This window comes from Cynoglossus semilaevis, chromosome 9, assembly GCF_000523025.1.
Source record: "Cynoglossus semilaevis isolate Cse_v1.0 chromosome 9, Cse_v1.0, whole genome shotgun sequence".
Lineage (NCBI taxonomy): Eukaryota > Metazoa > Chordata > Actinopteri > Pleuronectiformes > Cynoglossidae > Cynoglossus > Cynoglossus semilaevis.
This window is the reverse complement of record NC_024315.1, coordinates 12,669,475-12,689,846: the sequence shown is the minus strand read 5'-3', so window position 1 is coordinate 12,689,846 and position 20,372 is coordinate 12,669,475. Positions and strand designations below refer to the sequence as shown.

The 20,372-nt window shown below is 42.0% G+C and overlaps 2 protein-coding genes across 5 annotated transcripts in view; one reads left to right on the top strand and one right to left on the bottom strand.

Annotated features, from left to right (window-relative positions):
• The window catches only part of r3hcc1l (R3H domain and coiled-coil containing 1-like), a 3,943-nt gene extending 1,906 nt beyond the window's left edge, over positions 1–2,037 (top strand). For 3 of the 4 annotated variants that reach the window (XM_008317272.3, XM_008317274.3, XM_008317273.3), the window contains 4 exons: positions 83–153; positions 293–388; positions 480–613; positions 1,454–2,037. In XM_008317272.3, coding sequence (XP_008315494.1) covers positions 83–153; positions 293–388; positions 480–613; positions 1,454–1,696 — 544 coding nt within the window. In that variant the 3' untranslated portion in view covers positions 1,697–2,037. Of the gene's footprint in view, positions 1–82; positions 154–292; positions 389–479; positions 621–1,453 lie in introns of all 4 variants that reach the window. The other variant, XM_008317275.3, reaches the window with a different exon arrangement.
• Positions 2,038–5,904: 3,867 nt separating this feature from the next.
• On the bottom strand, positions 5,905–20,072 carry LOC103383933 (lysyl oxidase homolog 4-like). The gene is made up of 15 exons (XM_008317271.3): positions 19,830–20,072; positions 18,760–19,031; positions 18,019–18,665; positions 17,463–17,674; positions 14,489–14,527; positions 14,197–14,404; positions 12,756–12,936; positions 11,457–11,611; positions 11,211–11,378; positions 10,525–10,687; positions 10,193–10,436; positions 9,512–9,627; positions 9,082–9,218; positions 6,872–6,983; positions 5,905–6,780 (listed from the first exon to the last, which is right to left on the bottom strand). Exons 2-15 carry the CDS (start codon positions 19,028–19,030, stop codon positions 6,710–6,712), a joined length of 2,724 nt encoding a protein of 907 aa, XP_008315493.1. The 5' UTR covers position 19,031; positions 19,830–20,072; the 3' UTR covers positions 5,905–6,709.
• Between the last annotated feature and the right edge of the window lie 300 nt (positions 20,073–20,372).

The window sequence follows — 20,372 nt, the reverse complement described above, 5'->3', positions numbered from 1 at the left end:
TATATATATACTGTATATATGTTTAGAGGTTTTATTTGGTTTGGTATTTGGTTTTTCTTTTGACTTGTGTGTGTGATTTCAGGCAGAGGGGCTTTGACATAAAGTGGATAGATGACAGACATGCCCTGGGCCTTTTCTCAAGCCCCATAGCAGGTGAGTAAATAATAATACATCTGCTAAAGTATTGTGGTTTTAAAACTTTCCCTGACAGTGTTATGATTTATCAAAACCCTTGTTTCAGAAGTTAGACAAAAAAATGCAAAGTTGTATTTGCTTTTGTCTTTTTTTATAGCCAGTGAAGCATTAAGATCAAAACATCCACTCATGAAGTTGCGACCACTCTCAAAAGCTTCACCTGCCACGAAAGCCAAAGCTCGTACATCATCAGGTAGGATTACAGTCATTTTCTCTTCCCACCTTTATACTTTGTGTTGTCTTTAATCTGTAAGACTGAAATAATTTATGATCCTCTTTGTCAGATTACCTCCTTCCTGCAAAAGAGCGACCACAGACTAGTGCAGTACTGGCTCGCAGGCTTGTGACTGGTGCCCTTGGTGTTAAAAGCAACCTGACAAAGGAACAGCACGAAGCAGAGAGGAGAAAACTTCAGGAAGTACGAGGTGCATTAAATGACAGACAAAGTAGAGTCAATGACTGTGTTCTCTCTCTCTAAAAGAAGATATGTAAAATAAACTCTACTGTTCTTGTGTTTTTGTTTCAATAGAAAATCCTCTTTAACAACACAAGTTTCACACAATTATCACAATGTCTAGTTCTGAGCCTGAACCAAAAGAACTTAGAAGAATTAAAAGCAGTAATTCAAGAAGCATGTGTCTGTCTAAGGTAGCCACACCTTCTGAAACCAAAAAAATTTAATTGCTATATTTCCGACTGTGTAAAATGTTATGGGTGTCTAAAAACCTTTTCCACCACTGTATATACATATACAGTACGTTATGCAGTATATACATATATATGCATTGAAGCATTTCCACCACAAGTAGGAGCAGTTCTTCTCTTAGTGGCAGAAAAAGGAGTTGCTGACTGTCTATTCCTGTGTAGATCATAACAGGTCTAAAATCAGAGCTGCAGCCATTTCCTCTGACAGACTGTACTGAAGCACATGGGCACATACACATACACACAAGTCTCCACTGATTAGGAAGTCAGGGCCTTGTGTATAACTGAAAAGTGAAGTTCCTTTGTTACTCATATGTCAATGTCACAACAGGCACAGTGAATATTGATGCAATCCTGTGCCACTTTCTGCGTTTCGGCAGCATTGACATATGTTTTTCTACAGTTGTACTGCTTCAGTTTCCTGAGTGCTGCATTTGTTGCAGATGACAATGGAGAATACTAAATTTGAAGCAAACAGTTTAAACAATGTTGTCTATGTAAGGGGGATTTCTGAATGATTTGTTGACAGATTTTTCTGTGATTTATCTTCCAGAACAAAAGCGCCTGGCAGCTAAACAGAGGGAAGATGCTTGGGAGGGGAAGTGACTGGGAGAACTGTTGTACCATGTTTCTTTTTCTTCTCTTCAGTGGAGGCAAACAATGTCTTTCCTTTTTGCTTCTCCTTTCTTTAACTGGTTATTCCCTCCTACCACCACACATACCAGTAATTGATCCCCATCCAGTCTGCTGTGTGCAGTATCCTACACTTTTACTCCAAAGATGTTTCCTCTCCTAGTGTTTTCTTCAGGGACTTTTACTCACTCTAGCCTAGCACTGTAACCATTTTTTTAATCTCATTCATTAGTAAATCAATAAAATATTTTTTTCTGTAAAATGTGAACGATTTAATGCTTGTATTTAGTGATTTTTTTTAACATAACTAAATTTTGCACATATTGTTGTCAAATATATCTTTTTCATGACTTCATCATGTGATTAAAAACATTTTGGGAATAGACATTGCTATAATTCACTTCTGTTTGTTACTTGTTGTTTTCAGAAATACAACATTGCTTACAGAATGTATGATGAAATATTGCACAAAAAAACCCCACACCACCTCATTCTTACCTCTCCAACCTTAACTGTCCCTCTGATCTGCTCATTTTTAATCATTCAGTCACTCCGACCACACACCCCACTACTGTCATGTTGGACTTGTACATGTACTGCGCAACCCTCACATACTCCTCTGCCACTCCTGACTACCTCATACAGTACAACAGTACCTCTTTAGGAACACTATCATATGCTTCTCTACAAAGACACAATTCAACTCCTGACCTGAATTTTGCTACGAGTAATCCCAAAGTAAAAATTGAATCTGTTCTCAGGCCGTTTGAGTGAAATTTAAAATTTTTGATTAGTTTTTTGCACAGTCAGGTCAAGCTGATCAGCTGATTCAGCTCTACGGCACTCACGCCGGACAGCACGATGTCGTTTAGCCAGCGCTCGAATTTTGTTTTAGGCTGCCTGGTATTTAATGGAGCCACATTGTGTTAAAACGGTTTTGCAGACGCAGTGAAACCATGAGCTCAGCTCCTCTGTGTTATACACAGACTCTGGGAGGACGCAGTTTTCACTGTAAACGACTGAGAACTGAACAGCAGCGGAATAGTTAATGATACGGCAGCGTCGAGCAAACGCGCCAAATTTAACTGTAGTACAGCCCGCAACCCGGAAGCACTGCATTACAAGTTTCTAAGTCAAGAACTGGCAACCCATATGATAAAACAACACCCAGTGTGGGTCCACGTTCATGTGTGGGACCCGTGTGGGACACAGACTACTCAAAATTAAGGGTCAAAAGACTAAGAACATCGGTTGCCATTGGCTTATTAGGACAACGTACGTTGGAAATAAAAATCACCAACGACAAGAACGCAGTCATATTTAGGAATAACCTCAGCCAGGAAATCAGCAAAATCATTTACAAAGTCTTGTCTGCACACAGCACTATGTTAGAGTAAAGCAGCTCAAATAAAGTCACCTCAAAGTTAGTAAACGAGTATCATGAAAGCTGTTACCTTTATAATGACTCTGGTTATTCCTCCTCCTCGGCCTGACATCCGCGGGGAATTAAAATAGCTGCAGTAACTGGGCAAAAGTTCCTCACCGACACCTATCCAAGTCTCGGAAACACAGGTGTGAAGAAATCCTTTAAAACAAATGTCTTATTCGCCAGAGATCCGGTATTTACCAGGAAAACTGGTGGGAGCCGGTGGTTCCGCGACGTTAGCCGCCAATGAAGCCCGAAACAAGGGCCGCAGATTACGCCCCCCATGGCAGCAGGGACAAGGGGAACCGAGGCTGAAACATCTCGACAGGTACAAGCCATAATATAGGTCTAGTGAGTGACTGTGAACAGAGACGCGAGGCGTCAATCCACGCTCAGTCCAAGAGTCCGTGGAGGAACCCACCAGATGAGCCTTACGTCAAAAGGTGACAGCTGCGTAAGGCCCGGCGTCAACCAACGCTTACGCCGAGGATGTTTAGCCAGGTTGCGGTAGACGTTGGTCGGGTGGCTCACCAGGTTCGTACCACATCTTCTTCCTGAGAAGGAAGCCAGCAGTGGTTGGCGACTGAACACCAACAGTTGGTCGACATTAACGGCACCAATCCAAATGAACACACCGGTGTCATGTGTACATGCATAAATTGTGTATTTCTGTAGTACTCAGCTTTACTATGATTTCAAACTGATGAGTACAACAGGACGGTCTTCTCCATTCTTAGAAGGTCGTGTTTTAACTTACAGAAACCATGTACTTTATTTGATTGACCCTTCATCCACTGATATACACTGTTATATTTTCCAATTGAAGATGTTTTTTGTTTGACATAAAGAGGCTTCTGCCTCTAACTGTAACCTCAGCCCATGTGGCACTGCACGTCCCTCCCCTTCTTAGCCACTAATTATGTTTCATTATAGCAGCTATGGAAAACGACTTGTAAATGTGTCATCCTCTCTGTGTAAACATCACCAAGCCTACAGTATGGCGTTAACTAGCCTCTGTAGCATTCGCCTGTTTACATGTGGAAAAGGTATTTATGCACATAACAACGTCTGTACTGCCGTTTGATGACCGTATGTAAAAACAGACAAAACAAAACAACGTAAACATTGTGTGATGTTGGAGGTTTCTGGCTGAAGGTGACCCACTGCCACGTGGCTAAATGAGCTGCACGTAGTTGTGTTGCTTGGTGACCTCTTGGTCAACTCACGCAAGTGTACTGTACTGTACTGTACTGTTCTGTTTCCAAAGAGCAAAGTGAAGAAAAAACACAGAGGTGAAAACCTCATTTAAAAATAAAAGAAAATCATGGGTATAAAATCACTCAATCAAATGAGTGGTGTTGATTTAAACAAAGATTCAAATGATTACTCAATGTATTATTACAAGAGAATGTATTTATTTTTAGCCAAGTGGTCTAAATACTAAAACCATGTACATTTTGTATATGTAGTTCTTTAGTAGTACACTTATTTATTCAACATTTTATTTTATTAAGTATTACATTTAGTGTTCACCCATGCAGCTCTGCCTATAGCACAGAGTAGCTCATAACATTTAAGTAATTAAAAAAAAAAGTATTTTTAGTAAACATTTCTCAATATGCCTAAAATTTGTGTTGCTACACAGCATAATCTTAGTATTCACGACATCATTGTTTCCCAAAGACTGGGTTGCAACCCTCAGGTGGGTCGCAAGGGGCTTTTTTTGTTTTGTTTTTTTTGGTCGTCTCGCATCATGTTTCCCAGGAGTTTACAAATAATGTTTATTGACTTGGGTCGCAAAGTCCAACATAATGTGTTTATGTAGTGCAGCATGTGGCTTTGAAGGGAGATCATTAAGTCAGTTTAACTGTAGTTTGGTGGGACCAGTTGACACAACTTAGTTCCCTGACTTTATTTTTTTAGAGTGTACCAGATTGCATTGCTGTATGTTGTAAAACATTTGAATATACTGATGCTGCATCAAACTATCGTTTGGTTTCAGCATCAGTTTCATGTTTCCATCTTAGCTCTAAGGTTTAGTCTAAGGTTTTACAATTTAGCTCAATGGTGGAAAAAAAACAGTGAATGAAACAAAGCTCTGAACAGCCACTGCTGTCTTTTCCAGTTATGGGATATTATAACTCACCCACTCACATGACATTTTAGTGTGGTACAAAACAAATATGGACACAGACTCTTCCTGAATATCGCCTAATGGCGTGGACCTCCCTGTGTGCTGTTGTTCTTGCAGCTGAGCTCCATCTAAAAGCTTGTAGCTCTTCTTCACCATCATCGTGTGAGATCTGAGCCCTGCCTATAAATCTCTTGCTTTACTGTGGCTACGTGAGGGGAGGCGAATTACTGCAGGGTAGCCTACTGCACTGCTTCACACACAATAATTAGATTAACTATACAAACACAAACCACTCACTGCTGGCCATGTGCTGAATCTTCTACTTTTCACTATTATGTCATGGAGAGAATGAAGTGAGGCATGGTTAAAGTTAAGGAATGAATGCATTTTCCACCACAAACAAAACCTACTGATATAAAGAATTAAATTTATAACTGAAAAGATGGGGCTGGCTATGATCTGGTTCTCATAAAAGAAAGGGAGACTTCTTTAAAGGCACTCACTTTTAGTCACTTACTTGATGTTTTTTGTTTGTTTTTGGGTTTTTTTATATATATTTTTTAAATTAAGTGCAGTGCAGAGAAAAAATAATAGGCTCTTCACATACGGTGTGGTTTGCCAGTTTGGAGCTTGATGGGTGACTGTACACAGTTTGCATTTGTTCATTAGTACGACTGAGGTAAGAAACATCAGACAACAGTTTTTTAACAAGCATAGCCTGCTATGAAGTGCAAGATTCCTCCAGATACTAAATATTACTGTTCTTAATATAAAAAGTCAGCATAAAATAACCATGCCTCAAATAACCATACAGTTTATCACTCATAAGTTTATTTCTCTAAGATAACCAAGTATTGTCACAAGGCATAAGGCACAACACTGTTGTACAACCAGAGCTCATGTGATATATGCAACAAACAAGGGAAAAAAAACTAATAATATTAAAATGAACACTTAATAACAGCCACACAGGGACAAGTTCCAACCTTAAAGTACATTAAAATTCTGCATAAATTACTGAAAGAACATGAAATGATCGAGAGATGTAATATAAAACTGTACATGACAATACCTTTGCAATACTTTACAAAATTTATTCGAAAAAGGCAAAATAGCACCATTAAGTAAAAAATAAAATAAAAATTGAAAACCAAAAGCCACATATTTTGTTACAGTAAATAGTGCATTTTGTATTTGGAGCACTGAAAGCACAAAAGGCACGTACAGAGTTTGTCTCAAACCTGAGTTGCCGTTACATGTCAACAGGCTGGTGATTGGGTGATTGATAGTACAGGATGTGTTTTAAGCCAATAAAATGGGGATTCAATTAGTTTAATCAATAAACACACTTTTCTTTTTTCTTTTTTTAGAATTTTTGAAAGGTTTTATGTTTAATCATGGCAGCATGGTGCTTACGATGCATACAATGATACAGGAACGTAACCGGTCACTTTTGGATGCAGTTCCACTCATGCCCTTCTGTTATTCCTCCCTCAAAGGCTCATTCCCTTTTTAAACTAGCATACGATCGAAATTAACTCTGCTTTCCCTGACAGGTTGAGGTGTTGTGAGGAGTTGCACAGTTGTTCTTTCCTAATAGCAATGAGTTCCAAAATTCAAAGGAAGTTGTTGGAGAGTTGAAGTTGGTGGTCAAACAAGTCCTCCACCTCTGCACTGTAAGCATCGCCTGATGGAAGGGAGAAAAAAAATATGACAGAAAGATTGTTAAAAGTGAAAAGTACTACATTACTTTACATTAGGTTAGAAGTAACAACCACCTGCGTGGCATCCAGACATGTAAACCCGTGCTCCATCATATTTACAGCGGCAGCGCATCACGTTGTTTTGGAAGTCAGACTCAGCCATGTCTAAGGAGGGGTTGACTTGAACCTGTTACAGAGGAGACACCAAAGACAGGGTGACGTTACATAAGGTAGATCAGCTTAATGTTATTTTTTTATACAGGCACCTTTGGCCAAAAGATTCTAGCACTCTAGCACATCTTTAGCTACTGTTTAGCGATTTGGGTATAGGAATATATTTACTTCTCATTTGAGTATATTTGGTTCACTTTTGGCTCGATCCAATACTAGAATCAGAATCGGTTCGATACTGGTCTGTAGTACATTTGATCCCATATCTAAGGCTCAAGCACTCCCGTCGCAGAGAGCCGAATCTCCAGCTACTGCTGTTCAGCTCTGCTGAGAATCCATGCTGGTAGGGGCGGGACTTCATTTTGATGGGCCAATCATATGCAAGGACGTAGAGAGGACAGAATCAGCTTCTGGCTACATTTTAACAACATTTGCTAAATGACGTTAAAATGGAAGATGCCCACAACATGGAGGGGAAAAGAAGATACTGATTGATATTAGTATTGGCAGATACTCCAAGTTGCAGTATCGGTATCGGACAGGGAAAAACTTATATCGAGCCATTCCTACTTTTTGATAGACTATTTATATCTAGACTTAAGTTTATTTTAGCTAACATTTAGCTTATTCTCAGGTTTGTGTACTACAGACGTGGTGACTCCTGATAACGGAGAAGCTGAAAACGATTCCTCGTCTACGCCCTCTGTCACTATCGTTTTGTTTTTGTCTCACTCCTCAGACCAAGAACATTACAAATCCAGATTTAAATAAAGCAAAGGAAAAAGGAGGGAAGTCATGCTACAGGTGTGTTATACATCTCATGATATATAAACCCGGGCTTGTAGCTATAGATGACGCCCATTTTCCACTGTTATCTCTAAGTGGAGAAAAAAAGGGCTAAGAAAATGAAATGACAGTTTAGACTTTGGATTAAGTTGCAGCCTATCATTAGACTGCAGCCATGGTTGGTTGCCATGGTTTGTTGTTTTCCACCCTGTCTGTCTGCTTGCAGCATATAAAAAAGTACACCAATGGATTTTCCTGTTACACACATCAAACAGATAATCTGACCACATCTATACAATAAAAAGAAACAAGTTTCATTTTTTCATGTAAAATCTGCGATGTAAATCTGGTGCTAACGGTTGTCCACAAATGACTTAAAGGACAAAATATAGCAATGTGAGCAGCATGACTCATCAGTTTAAATGATACTAAGAATGGCTGCCACCCTGCGCCCGATGAAATACCCAGCTGCATGAAAAGCAAGCTCGTGCACCCTCCCTCAATCTTTCACTTCTGACACAAATTTTACGAGCAGCTCAACTACCGTTGCACCACGAGAACAGCCACAAAGTACTGCCTACTTACACTGCCTGTGGTAACACTGGGTATTGGCTTTATGACATGTTTGCGGTTGCACGTCTGAAGACGTGGCTTGTCACATATACACTTGCTCATACAGCTTCGACAAGTCCCCTCTGCACGTATAAATATATTGCACACAAATACACATGAGCTCAGTCTCACTGGGCTATCTGTTTATAGGTAAACATTTGGAACGACATTAGAAAAACGTTGAACCTTGAAGCTGAGCTGTTGGGGAAAAAATAGAATAAATGACAGAGCAGGGGTAGATGAGTAGGTCACCACAACAGACTGGATGAAATAGTCATGACGTGAAAAAAAAACAACAAAAAAAAAAACAGCTTTTACACAGAACACTCAGTGCTTTGAACAAATGTAAAAAGATGAAGGATCTTTTCCACTGCCACTGAGCCGCTGCTCTCTGAGAGGCTACTTACAATACTGCACGTCTTAAATCCAGGCTTTCTTTAAATACGCACACTCTTAAGACTGCGTATAAATGTAGGGAAGACCTGAGTAGTTGGATGTACAGCCAAGAGCAATTAAAATGAAATTATGGTCTTTTATCTCATTTGCACACCAGTGTCTAACCCCCCCGCTGTCTCCCGCTTTCATGTCTGCCCGCAATAGTTTTGCAAACTGTGTGAGCTCACTGCACGTTTCTCTCTGCATGTTTTTGCCATTTAATGGCGTGCAGACACATACTGATGTTACAACACGTCTCTACTACAAATAAGACTCCATACCTGAAAGATGTATTCACCGGGTCTAACGTCTGTGATGTCGACCCACTGGCAATCGATGTCGTGGCGGTAGGTGTCCCAGCAGCCAACTGAGATACCCTGCTGTCCCATGTTATAGCATGCGAACCGCTTATGGAGACCTTAGATAAAATGAACACACGATTGTGTTATGTGAAGAGCATGTCGGGTTGTGTTAGTGTGCAGTTGTTTTTGGGATAAGCTAAAATTATAACAAAATCCTTTAAAATCATGATCTTTTTTTAGGGCTTTCAAATGAATGGGGAGGTTATGAGCAGCATAAAACTGTCCATGCTGTGAGCCCAAGACCATTTTCAACTTGGCCTGTGATTCTAGGGCTGTCTGTGATTGCCCACTGTGGGATTTCAGGATCACTTTTTATCTCTCTTCTAAATCGTCCTGTCATCTGCCTCACCTTCAGGGCAGTAGGTGTCCTCCAGACAGAAGCTGGCCTTGTGACCTTCAGCCACCTTGGTCCCATTGAGGGTTAGCAGGTCATAGTGAGTGAACACTTCGATGCTGTGGTAGTGCCTGTTAATGGGAAGAGTAAGAAGAAGAAAGACGTACTGTTTGGACCGCTGTCATTTCTGTTGTTAAAGACTGTTACCGTCTTATGAAATAGAAATGTTGGGTTCAGAAGTGCTTATTAAGTCATTAAGAAAAGCTAAAACAAACAGGTCCAATGCATTACTGCCTTTTCTCAATACTGAATCAATCCCAGAGCAGACTCTAAAAAGTCTAAAATAAATCCGCCTGTTTGCTGGTTAGGAAGGCAGTGATTGGGCTGTGGCTCAGAGACTGGATGCTGCAACTGCAGACATGGCTGTGACTCTTAATAACTGGGTGACCAGTGAGGGGGATGTTTACTGTAGGCATGATGTTTGGTTATTTACAGTCCAACCCATGAAAAGAGTCGCTGCACCCGTTGCTCAAATTTCACCCTGTGAATATTGAATTTCCTTGCATCATAATTCTGACTTTGCTTTCGTTTTTCTTTCTACTAAAATCACAACTTACTGTTCTGTGACTCTGCTTTAGCCAGATGACAGAAGAAACAGCTGCTACATCAATAGCTCATTTCCTCTAAGTTTCTTACCTATGGCACTGGTGCCATACCCAGCTTTCCCTGGAGGCCCGGGGTCGAAAGTCAGCACGGCCCAAATTCATGATGCGGGAGGAGAAGCGTAAGAGACGGCGATGTCCGTAGGGCCAGTGCATCCTGGCAGCGGAGGAGGAGAGGCAGTTCTCTTCATTAGCGCAGGTCAGCAGGTGAAGGGGTCGATCCTCTAAATAAGCCGTTTCCTGAACGAGCTGAGCGTCCAGGACAAGGTCGGGGGCGGCTGCAGGAAAAAGGGATTCAGAGTACTTTGAAGTTATTTCAATACACACACACACACACACACACACGTTCATCAGTGTTAACCTCACTCTCAACACATGTCACTCCTGCAGCTCTGCCGTCGCCTCCTCTTGGACAGTAGACGTGAGTGTTTCTGCGACACTGCTGGACAGACATCTCGTTGCCAGTGCAATGCGTTCCACTCAGAACCACCTCTCCTGCCTCAGGAGAACCAGCCCAGAACCAGGTTTCCTGCACGGAGAAGAAAGAATACAATAAATCCATGTATACATTTTTTTGTTTCTACTTTTTGTTTTAACACACATCTGGAAGAACAACTAAAAGTAGAAAGACAGGACTGAAAGCAATCAAAAAAAAACAAAACAATACATAGTACATATACTGTACTTGAGAAGTCTTAGTACACATTAGTATAAGTACCATTCTTTTCACAGTTTTAAAACAGACGCCTGTTAAATATTCCCAGCAGCCCTCCTCAAAACACAGCCACGCTGCCCTTTCCATGCACACTTCTATTTTCAGACTGTTTGCTCTGTGCATTTTTCCACATCTCTCTTCACCTCACTTTCCCTCTTTTATTTTCGTTTCGCTGAATGTGGACGCCTGAGAAGCCTGTAATTATCTCAGGCCTCGGTAATAACACAGCGCAAACCGTAGGACACAGAGAGGGGAGGAAATACAGGAGCACAAAGAGGCAGAAAGAGAAAAAAAAAAGGAAGCTGAAGTTTGACAAAAATAACAGCATAAAGATTACCTGATGAGGTGTCGAGGCAAAGCCCAGACCCAGCTGTCGGCACACGACCATTGCTTCATTCAGGCCCCAGTTCTCACTGCACACAGAACCCCAACGTCTCACGCCTCCAACGTCCATCAGCACCTCCACACGTCCCTCTGATGGGTTTCTGCCTCCTGCCAGACGCACCTTCAGATGGGAGAAAATAATATTTTTCTGAAGTGATCTGCTGTGCTGCTTGTCTGTGGACGTGTGACCAGTTTTTACCTGGGTCTGTATTCCAGTGTTGGGAACATGGCAGCGGAGTGATACATCCTGGTTATGTTTGCAGCTGTAAAGTGGCACCTGTCTGTAGTTACACTCAGTAATGGACCTTTCCCTCCCTGTGCACTGGACACTGTTCATGTGGATGGGACCAGTACCTGTACAAGATGGACTTTATTAGCATTCATAAACACAAACACACACACACACACACACACACACACACACACTGGACCAAAAAACCTTTTAAACGTGAGGGCTGTGCAGGCAAAGATGTCGACGGAAAAGGATTAGAAGTCCAGACATGATCTGGACCTCTGATGTGGCTCTGAGACTCAGCTCGGCCAAGGGCTAAAATTACTGTACTTTGTGCAGCAAATGGAACACCAGGGCCATGTTTTATGAATCAAAATAGATACTGAAATGGCAAAATGGTGGAAAAATTATTTGAACACATTGGTGTTTGCATAGGTGTGTCAGGCCCGAGAGGCTAATGTCCCATTTAACCCTGTAATTTGGACATAAATAGCTAATGATGTCTCAAGTCAGCGTCCATTGCTCGGAGCTTTTCTATGCCTTCCTGCAGTCGTTTCCCACACAGTAGCTTATCCAGACAGAAATTCCTGAAAGCACAGCACCAAGTCTAAAGAGCCGTTTAAAATGAGCCAAATAAACACACAAAAAATGTCCATCAAAACCCGAGACTTAAGAAAATAGAGAAGGAACTGTATTTAGTATTGTAAGAACATAAGGAGCGGAAGTACATGTGATTACAGAAGTACTGGGGCGGTAGGACAAGAAAGAAAAAAAAACAACACTAACTGATTGATAAAAGCGGAGCCTGTGCCATTTGAAAGAAAAATAATTGACTTCAGTGTGTCAAACACGACCATAACAGAGCGAGGCCTTTCATAATATTTGGTATTGCTCAACACTGATTGCCTGACATTCTGCCTTTCTCGTGCACATGCACCAGGTTTATTTAGAAAACAACACTTGGTTGCTGGAACCTTCTACCATAGTTTACACATTGTTCAAGGGTTGAGTTCAACAACAATCAGCTTATCCAGTACAATTAGAAGTCAGGCTAAAACATGTTCTTTGGGTTTATTTGTCTGCTGGTTCCACGGTTCCACGGTTCCAGGGTTCCAGGGTGTGATGACCTCAGGAACAGGCATTTAGACACAGTAGTGTTTAGTCTAGAATGATCATTGAGCTCAGTTCCCTTGTGCTTCAGCATGAATGGTTCACTAAAGAAGTGATTACATTTTGTGACAGTCCGATGGTAGCCGCTCAACCTACCCTGTCCCAGTTGAGCTTTGTTAAGAGCTTCTTTGGCCGTCCCGAAGCCCAGCTCCCTGCAGACCACACTGGCTGCAGTAATGTCCCACAGATGGTCACAAACGGTGCCCCACTTGCCCTCTCGCAGCACCTCCACACGGCCCTCCCCTAAACGAGGTCCGGCTTTAAGTCGCACAACCGCCTGTAATGACAAGACAATGTGAAGCATACGTGTCAAATTCAAGGCCCGGGGGACAAATGTGTGGCCCGTGGGAAAGTCCATGCAGCAGAGTTTTTAAACCTAAGAAATTAAAAGATTTGATAATCAATCAAATAATAATCATTACATTTTGAAAAAATAAAACTGTATTCTGTTAGTATAAGAGTCTGAACGACCTATTATTTTAAAATGAGATTATCTTTAAATAAAGAAAGTACATGGATATGACTGGACTTTCTTTGAATGAAGGAAATTCAAAGAATTAAAAAAAAATTAAGTAATTTTCTCTGTGTCCCACCGTGGCCCCGTACCAAATGACCTATGGACTGGTACTGGTCCACGGACCAGGGATTGGGGACCCCTGATTCTATAGTCTTTCATTTACAACCAGCCCTTCAAGGGAACTGTAATGCTGATGTGGCCCCCGATATGAAGGGATGAAAATGAAAACTTTTGTTTGTTTTTTTATAATCATACTATTGACTAAAGCCTGTATAGCTCCTGAAGTGTATTTAATGATACTTTCTGCAGCCAAAAAATCTACAAAAATTCTTCTTTTCAGGGTTGTGGAACTGCCGCCAATCCTGAATGGTTCGTCACACATACCAACAAACAGCCCTTCACTCTCACACTCACTCATATCTATGATCATTGGACAGTGTCCATTCAATCCAGTCCACATTCTGTATGTTTTCAGACTGTGGAAAGAAGCTGTAGTTCCCACAGATAATCTAAACACAAAGGAAGAGAATTCAAACTCCATATGGAAGGACCATCCGTTACCACTGGGACTCAAACTGGTCAGTTCTTGCTGTAAGGCAAGAGCGCTAACAAGCCTTTCCATGTGTGGCCCTTTCTGCTAAAAGTGTAAAAAAAAAGTTCAATGGTGCCTTTTTGGTTCTTCTTTTTCCTTTTTTTTCTAAGGTGTCGGGAACTGAGAACTGACTTGGACTATAAGTAAGGAATAATTCAACATTATGGTTCATCCAATAAACCATCCAACCACCAATGATCCAACCCACCAACCAACATATGAACCAACCCACTGACAGACCTACCCACCCTAAGCAGTTTCCATATGTTTCCTGTCAAAACATGCAAACATTATACCAGTGTAGCTCTGCTCCCACCATAAAGACAGGCTGTGTTGACATCCAAACCTGGGTTGTATTTTAAGATCATAAACAAGTCTCCTGATTTCCACAGTTCAATGGACAAACAACATTTCCTCTTCCCACTGACCGGCACTGCAGGTGGCGCAGGTGTTCGTCCGTAACGTGCAAACTGGAACCCAGGGACGCAGCGTACCACGGCGTGCATTCCTCCTCTGCATGGGACATCAGTCCAGGGAAGAGAGAGCTGAACCTGGCACTGCGATAGAGAGGCCTCCACGCCCTGACACCGCACTCTCTCCACCCAGTAGGTTTTTTTACCAACCTGTGTCCTCAGCCTGGATGGAGAAAAGGACGACATCGACTGCGTCATGAACAAAATACGCACGAGTAAAGCCTTAACAACCAGATGTTAGTTTTACCTGGACGACGGGTCAGCTATCTTGGAGTCCCACAGTTTCCTGGGAGGGAGAGGAAACAGAGTTTACAACCGACCTTCCCTACCAGCTCCAGAGAACCAGATTCCCTGGAAAACTGTTTTTCATTTGCTAAACTTTATTCTAGTTTTTATCTTTCTCCTCAAGCATTTATTCCCTTTATCATATTAAACTGTACCCAGGAGGATCAACGTGCTGTTTATTTTTCTGCAGTTGCATTTAGTACCAGAGATCTTACCATGATTGATTCCACAACCACACCCACATTCCTCTCAGTTCCCATTTAAGCAACCACTAGGTCTTCTTCTTCTTCTCCTTCTTCTCCAGTGTGTCTACGCAAGTACTTTTCTGCAGTAAAAATCTAAATATCAAGTCATTTCGAGTTCGTCTTTTTTTTTACTAACTCCAGCAAAGCTCCCAACACTGGGTCAAAATCTCCTCAAAACTCACACAACAAGAACTCTTCACGTACAGCACCCTAACTGGCAGATCGTAGACCGAAACACCAAACTAACTACTACTTCAGTTGCTTGCTTAAGTCATGCATAAAGGATAAAATGCTAAAATGCTTTTATCATTTCCTACGCCATCCATTGGTGAACCGTGGGTATTGCAGGGAAAAGCCAGAAGTATAATGATAATTTAAATAAATTATATAATTTGTAAAAGTTTGGCAGGCCAGATTAAAAAGCTGAATGGGCTGCATCTGGCCCCCAGGCCTTAGTTTGCCCATGCCTGCTCTAACTTCAACATGCTAATTTAGCATCAGCATGAATGCACAGTGCTATTGTCCAAAATGACTCCTTGAATCTGTTTTAAGGACATATTAGTCACATGAAAGTGACTGGGAATGAACCACAATCCCAACACAACGGTCAGGTTGTAGCTGTGGCACCATTGGTGTCTCTCAACACCTTTATCCATACGGAGAGAGAAGCTACAGTAACTGACAGTAAATCAGAGATAACATGTTATTACATTGTGTGAATGCAAAGCTGCCTGACTTTAACCGTCCGCTCAGTTTGCTGTATGTGACAACAGTGTCAAAACAATTCCTATGTTGTCAAAAAAAAGTTGAACCATAATAGTGATGCTGTGGTGGACGAGTCAGTTAGAAAAAGTCAAGAACTACGGTTGTCTTGCCCGAAAAATCCAACAATTCTGACTGAACTTGTTTTTTAGGTTATTGTTTCGATACATTTAACTGTGCTATTTCACTCAACCACACACTGCAATTTATGGTAGGAAGATTCAACACTCCAATCCATAAAAAAAGGATCATTTTTATCATTATTATGTTATTGTATAAGGATCATAATTAAAAATAAAAGAATAGAAATAAAAGAAATGGTCCATAGTTAGAACACCTGTAAATATCTGTAAGAATCCACTTAACACCACACTTACGTACACGAGAGAGTGAAAGCAGAACAACAACCACAGGGTTCAGGAGTGCTGATGCAGCAGGTTCAGCTGAGACTAAGTTCTAAATTAGAGGATCTCAGAACACAATTACATCTGTTCAAGTGCACACTGGCCCCGAGGGAGAGAACAGACGTAACCAACTGTGTGGTGTCACTGTCCCCGCAGAATGGGTAGGTAACGGGACCATAAAATATGTTCAATAACTTGAGGTCGGTTTTCTGCATGAGATCGACTGAGTGAGACGCAGCTGCGCTCATGCTGCTGGGTAAAACAGTTGGAGTCTGTGGGGAAAACATTTTTTTATGTTTACATTATTTCATTTGCTGGCATCAGACGACCACAGTCAATAAGGGATGCACCAAAACAGCAATTCTTGGTTGAAACCGAAAAAACGAATACGATGAAAACCACGGCCGAAAACCGAAACACCGAACTCACTACTACTAAATCAAACAATGGAAATACTTATGTAGCACATTCAACAATGTACAATATAAAATAAAATGTTTAACTTGACCCCACTCGTGTACATTAAACAATAATGTAAAGGCCTACTGGTCTGCTGAAAGATTGTATTCAACGTGTTCTCGCATAAAAACTTGAAGTGCATTTAACTTTTTTTCTTCATTTCTCCAACTGCTCACATAACTATATCCTCATTTTAGAGTGTCGACAGATTCTTTCTCAAACAACAAGTTAAACCAAGAAAGAGAGAGAGAGAGAAGGCACAGTGTTTACCTGTATTTCTCCTGATCAAAACAAATGTGAAAATAAAAGAAAGTGTTGAGTTAACAGCCACGCTGGGGAACAAGGTACCTGCGGAGAGCCGGCCCATGTCCCGAAGTGAAACACCATAGAGAGGCCGTGAAAGGCAGGCTAGCGGTCAGTGCAGTTGTTCTGTTAGCTAAGCTAAAAAAAGAGCTCTGTGGGCAGACAGACGGATACAAGGAGAGTTGTTTTTGTATGTGCACTGGTCTACGTGTGAGTGTTTGTGTCTGTTACTTTCTCGTTGCATGTGGATCTTGGACGTGTTTCATTAAAAATCTTCTGAAGATGCTGTGTGATGGGCTTGGAGGGAGGGCGGGTTCCATACTCACGTGTGTGTGTGTGTGTGTGTGTGTTGATGGTCTGTCTCAATGGGCTGTGAAGGTATGTCTAAGTCTTGTTTTTGTTGTTTTCTATGGCTAAAATCACATGGTAACTGTACTGGTGACAGTTAATATGTTGGAAAAAAATGCTTTTGTTAGAGTGAGAATTATGAAAAGATATTCATCAGGATAATGGTCTCATAGTCTGAATTAGACATTAATGTCACCCTCCTGTGGATTATTTGAAGGCTCAGCCTTCACAGAAGGTTCTAGCGGCTAGCGGAGCCATGCTAATGAGGACAGTGGACATGTCCTGCCAGGTGTGGACAAACTAATGACATCAGTGTTAGTTCACTGCTCTACTGCGGGGATGAACATGAAATCCACTCAGGCTAATGTCTATGTAAGTGGACATTAGCCATTAGCCCCCCTCCAATCGTACTTACCTGTAGGGGGTTTGGTCAAATTCCTCAGCAGCAGGGAAACCTAACATGCCACAGACGACACGACCGCTGCTCAGGTCCCATCCCTGATTGCACACGTGACGCCACTTCCCAGCATGCTTCACTTCCAGAACTCCTTCTGTCACTAAACCGCCGTTGTTGCTGGACAGCACAGGTCGTAGACGGGCCTCCTCCAAGAGACCGCGCTCAGAATTCTGTTCAAAAGACGACCCGCAGTTATTGACTGACATTTAAAGACATCAAATCAATTATGTGTGCTTGATGTACCGGCTGATGGGTCAAATAGACAACAAAAGTGTAAAGAACCTGTAAACTCCTCACTGATGGTAAATGATTATAACAGGCCACACAACAGGTGATGCATGTTTTGTGGCTGGTGGTAAAATAATCCTTAAAACCAACAGGTGTGTACCAGTATCACTGACCTGTGTACACAAATGCACTTTCTATACTTTAAATAGTTTGAGATCACAAAATTGGTTGCTGTACATACGTGCGTATTACTCTTTTTAATCATGTAGCCTGTGTGTATTTTTACCTGTGTGAAATGCACATCATTTTCTGGATAGTCTGTTTCTACATGGTTCCCACTCAGTGGCTGGTTCCTGTCATTTCCTCCCTGTGACTGTGGTGCGGGCGGATGCCATCTGTTCGTCTGATCCTCTGTTTCTTGTCGTAAGGCTTGCGGACCGGCTCTTGCTCCGTCCTGCCTCTGCCTTTGCCCTCCACTAAATGCCATATTTGAAGGGAGTTGATGCCCCTGTGGTGAAGCTGAGTTTGGATACTGGCTGGTTCGGGCGCCTGCTCGATTTCGTAAAATCTGGATTTCATGGCCATTTTGCTGTGGTGGGATGCTGCTACGACGTGAAGTCGGGTTGCGATGAAGAGCAATCACGTGGCCTCTATCTGAAGAGGAGGAGATCTGGGCTGCCGAAGGAACTGGGGGAGACACGGCCAGTGGTGATTGAGGTGGATTTCTGTTTCGTAATTGGTTTGGCTGCTGCACTGAGGATGAAGAGGCCCCCTCCAGGGAAACAGGGGGGAACCCTGGCCTTCTTTCTGGGCTGCAAATGACACCAAGGTCCTCTGCGTGGGTGCAGTCATTGACTCCCCAGCCGTTGGAACGACACTCTGCTATTGAGAGCTCTGAGCCTCTGCAGTGGACATTGTCCAGCCAGATCAGCCCTAACAGAGAGAAAGGGAAGTGAATCATTAAATCATAGAACTACAGGCTGTAGACTGTACTACTTTTGCTTAAACTAAAGATTTCTTGCCATACCTCGCCCTTCACCAAACTTGGCACTGTGTGCCCAGGTAAAGCTGCGCTGGAAGCCAAGCTGTCGGCACACCACGTTGGCTAGATGAAGATCCACTTCATCATCACAGACAGTTCCCCATTCTCCATTATAGAATACTTCCACACGTCCCTCGTTTGGACCGCGTCGGCCCACACCTGCGAGACGTACAAGCAGCTCTTGGCCGGACAGAGGAGCAGGGTAGAGGAGGAGCAGGAGGAGAAGGAGTGTGCTTAGGGATCTGAGGCTCTGCATCCTGTAGAAACAGAAAAAAGACATACATATGCACTTGTTACCATAAGCCCTCCCCCTCAATAAAAATGAACACAACGTCCATGTCACTCAGCTTCAAGGCTTCGACAAAACATATAATTAGAATCGTTTCTTCAAACCCTGGTGGGATTTATTCACACTGCAATGACATTTTTAATCCTTTTAAACAATTTGTCTGATTTGAAATAATGCCAGGCGTTTAAAACCCTCTGTGAAAGTGTTGCCCGCAGTGTGAACCAGCCAGAGTGGGGAAAGTAATATTTACAGCTAAAAGTAGCCTCTCCATCCAGCCAGCGGAAACTTTGGTTTTCCACAAACCGTCAAACTTAGCTGCATGAATTTAGCCAACAGTCACAAAAGCAAATAAACACAGTCATAAATCTTTTTTCAAACACATTTAAAGCAAATGGTGAAAGTCTGTATCTGTGGAGTCATGTTGGTTCGTTGGTAATGATTAATTCATTCTTTGACCTCTTAAAAACTTCTTCAGATGTGCAGCAAACGGAGGGACAAGAGGAGAAAGTCACTAAAGTAAATGTAGCCTGTCTGTTCCACTTAGGTACACACACACACACACACACACACACACACACACACACACACACATACACCAGTGACACTAATATGTTAAAAGAAGTGATAACCAAGATCTGAATACATTTTTAAGGATTCAAGCTCTGTGGAGCGAAAAAAATATCACATCAATTATGAACTAAAACACAATTAGAAAACAAAACAAACAGAGTGAAGGAATATATCAAAATTCTCAAGTTGGACTCACCTATCATTGATCTCAGCCTGGAGTCAACGAGAGACAGAGGAGGGAGAGAGAGAGAGAGAGGGAGAGAGAGCGAGAGCACTGAGGGAAAAAAAGGGATCATGTTTGGCTGTAGTGTTCCTCGTTCCTCCTCCTCCTCCTCCTCCCTCCCTCCTTTTCTGTCACTCCCTCAGGTCTCATGTGCAGTTCATGGTTGGCACTAAAAAAAAGAAGGACAACAAAGCCCTCCACCTCCTTTTCCTATTTCACAGTTCAGCATCACTAATAAAAATGAACTCTAATCAATGGACGTGGTCAAATATGTGGCTGGGGGACACGTGAAAGGAAATAAGGAGCCATTTCTTTAATTGCTCTGTCAGTTTGGTCAGACATTGTTAATCATTTAAACCTACATGATGAGTAATGTTTACTTTTGTAAACATGCTTGCTTGCTGTCTCTCTCGCTCTCTCTCACTCACTCACACTCACACACACACACACGCACCAAACCTAAAACTCAGAAATAAATACCTTGATTTAATTTCCTAAAGTCCTAAATCAAAGCTC

Excerpts from the sequence above, each read along its gene's own strand:
- LOC103383933 (XM_008317271.3), bottom strand. The coding sequence starts at position 19,030 with ATGCAGAGCCTCAGATCCCTAAGCACACTCCTTCTCCTCCTGCTCCTC. Across the intron at positions 11,379-11,456 it reads ACACTGGAATACAGACCCAG|GTGCGTCTGGCAGGAGGCAG; the intron begins GTAAAAACTGGT and ends TCCCATCTGAAG. Across the intron at positions 9,628-10,192 it reads GTATGGCACCAGTGCCATAG|GCACTACCACAGCATCGAAG; the intron begins GTAAGAAACTTA and ends TCCCATTAACAG.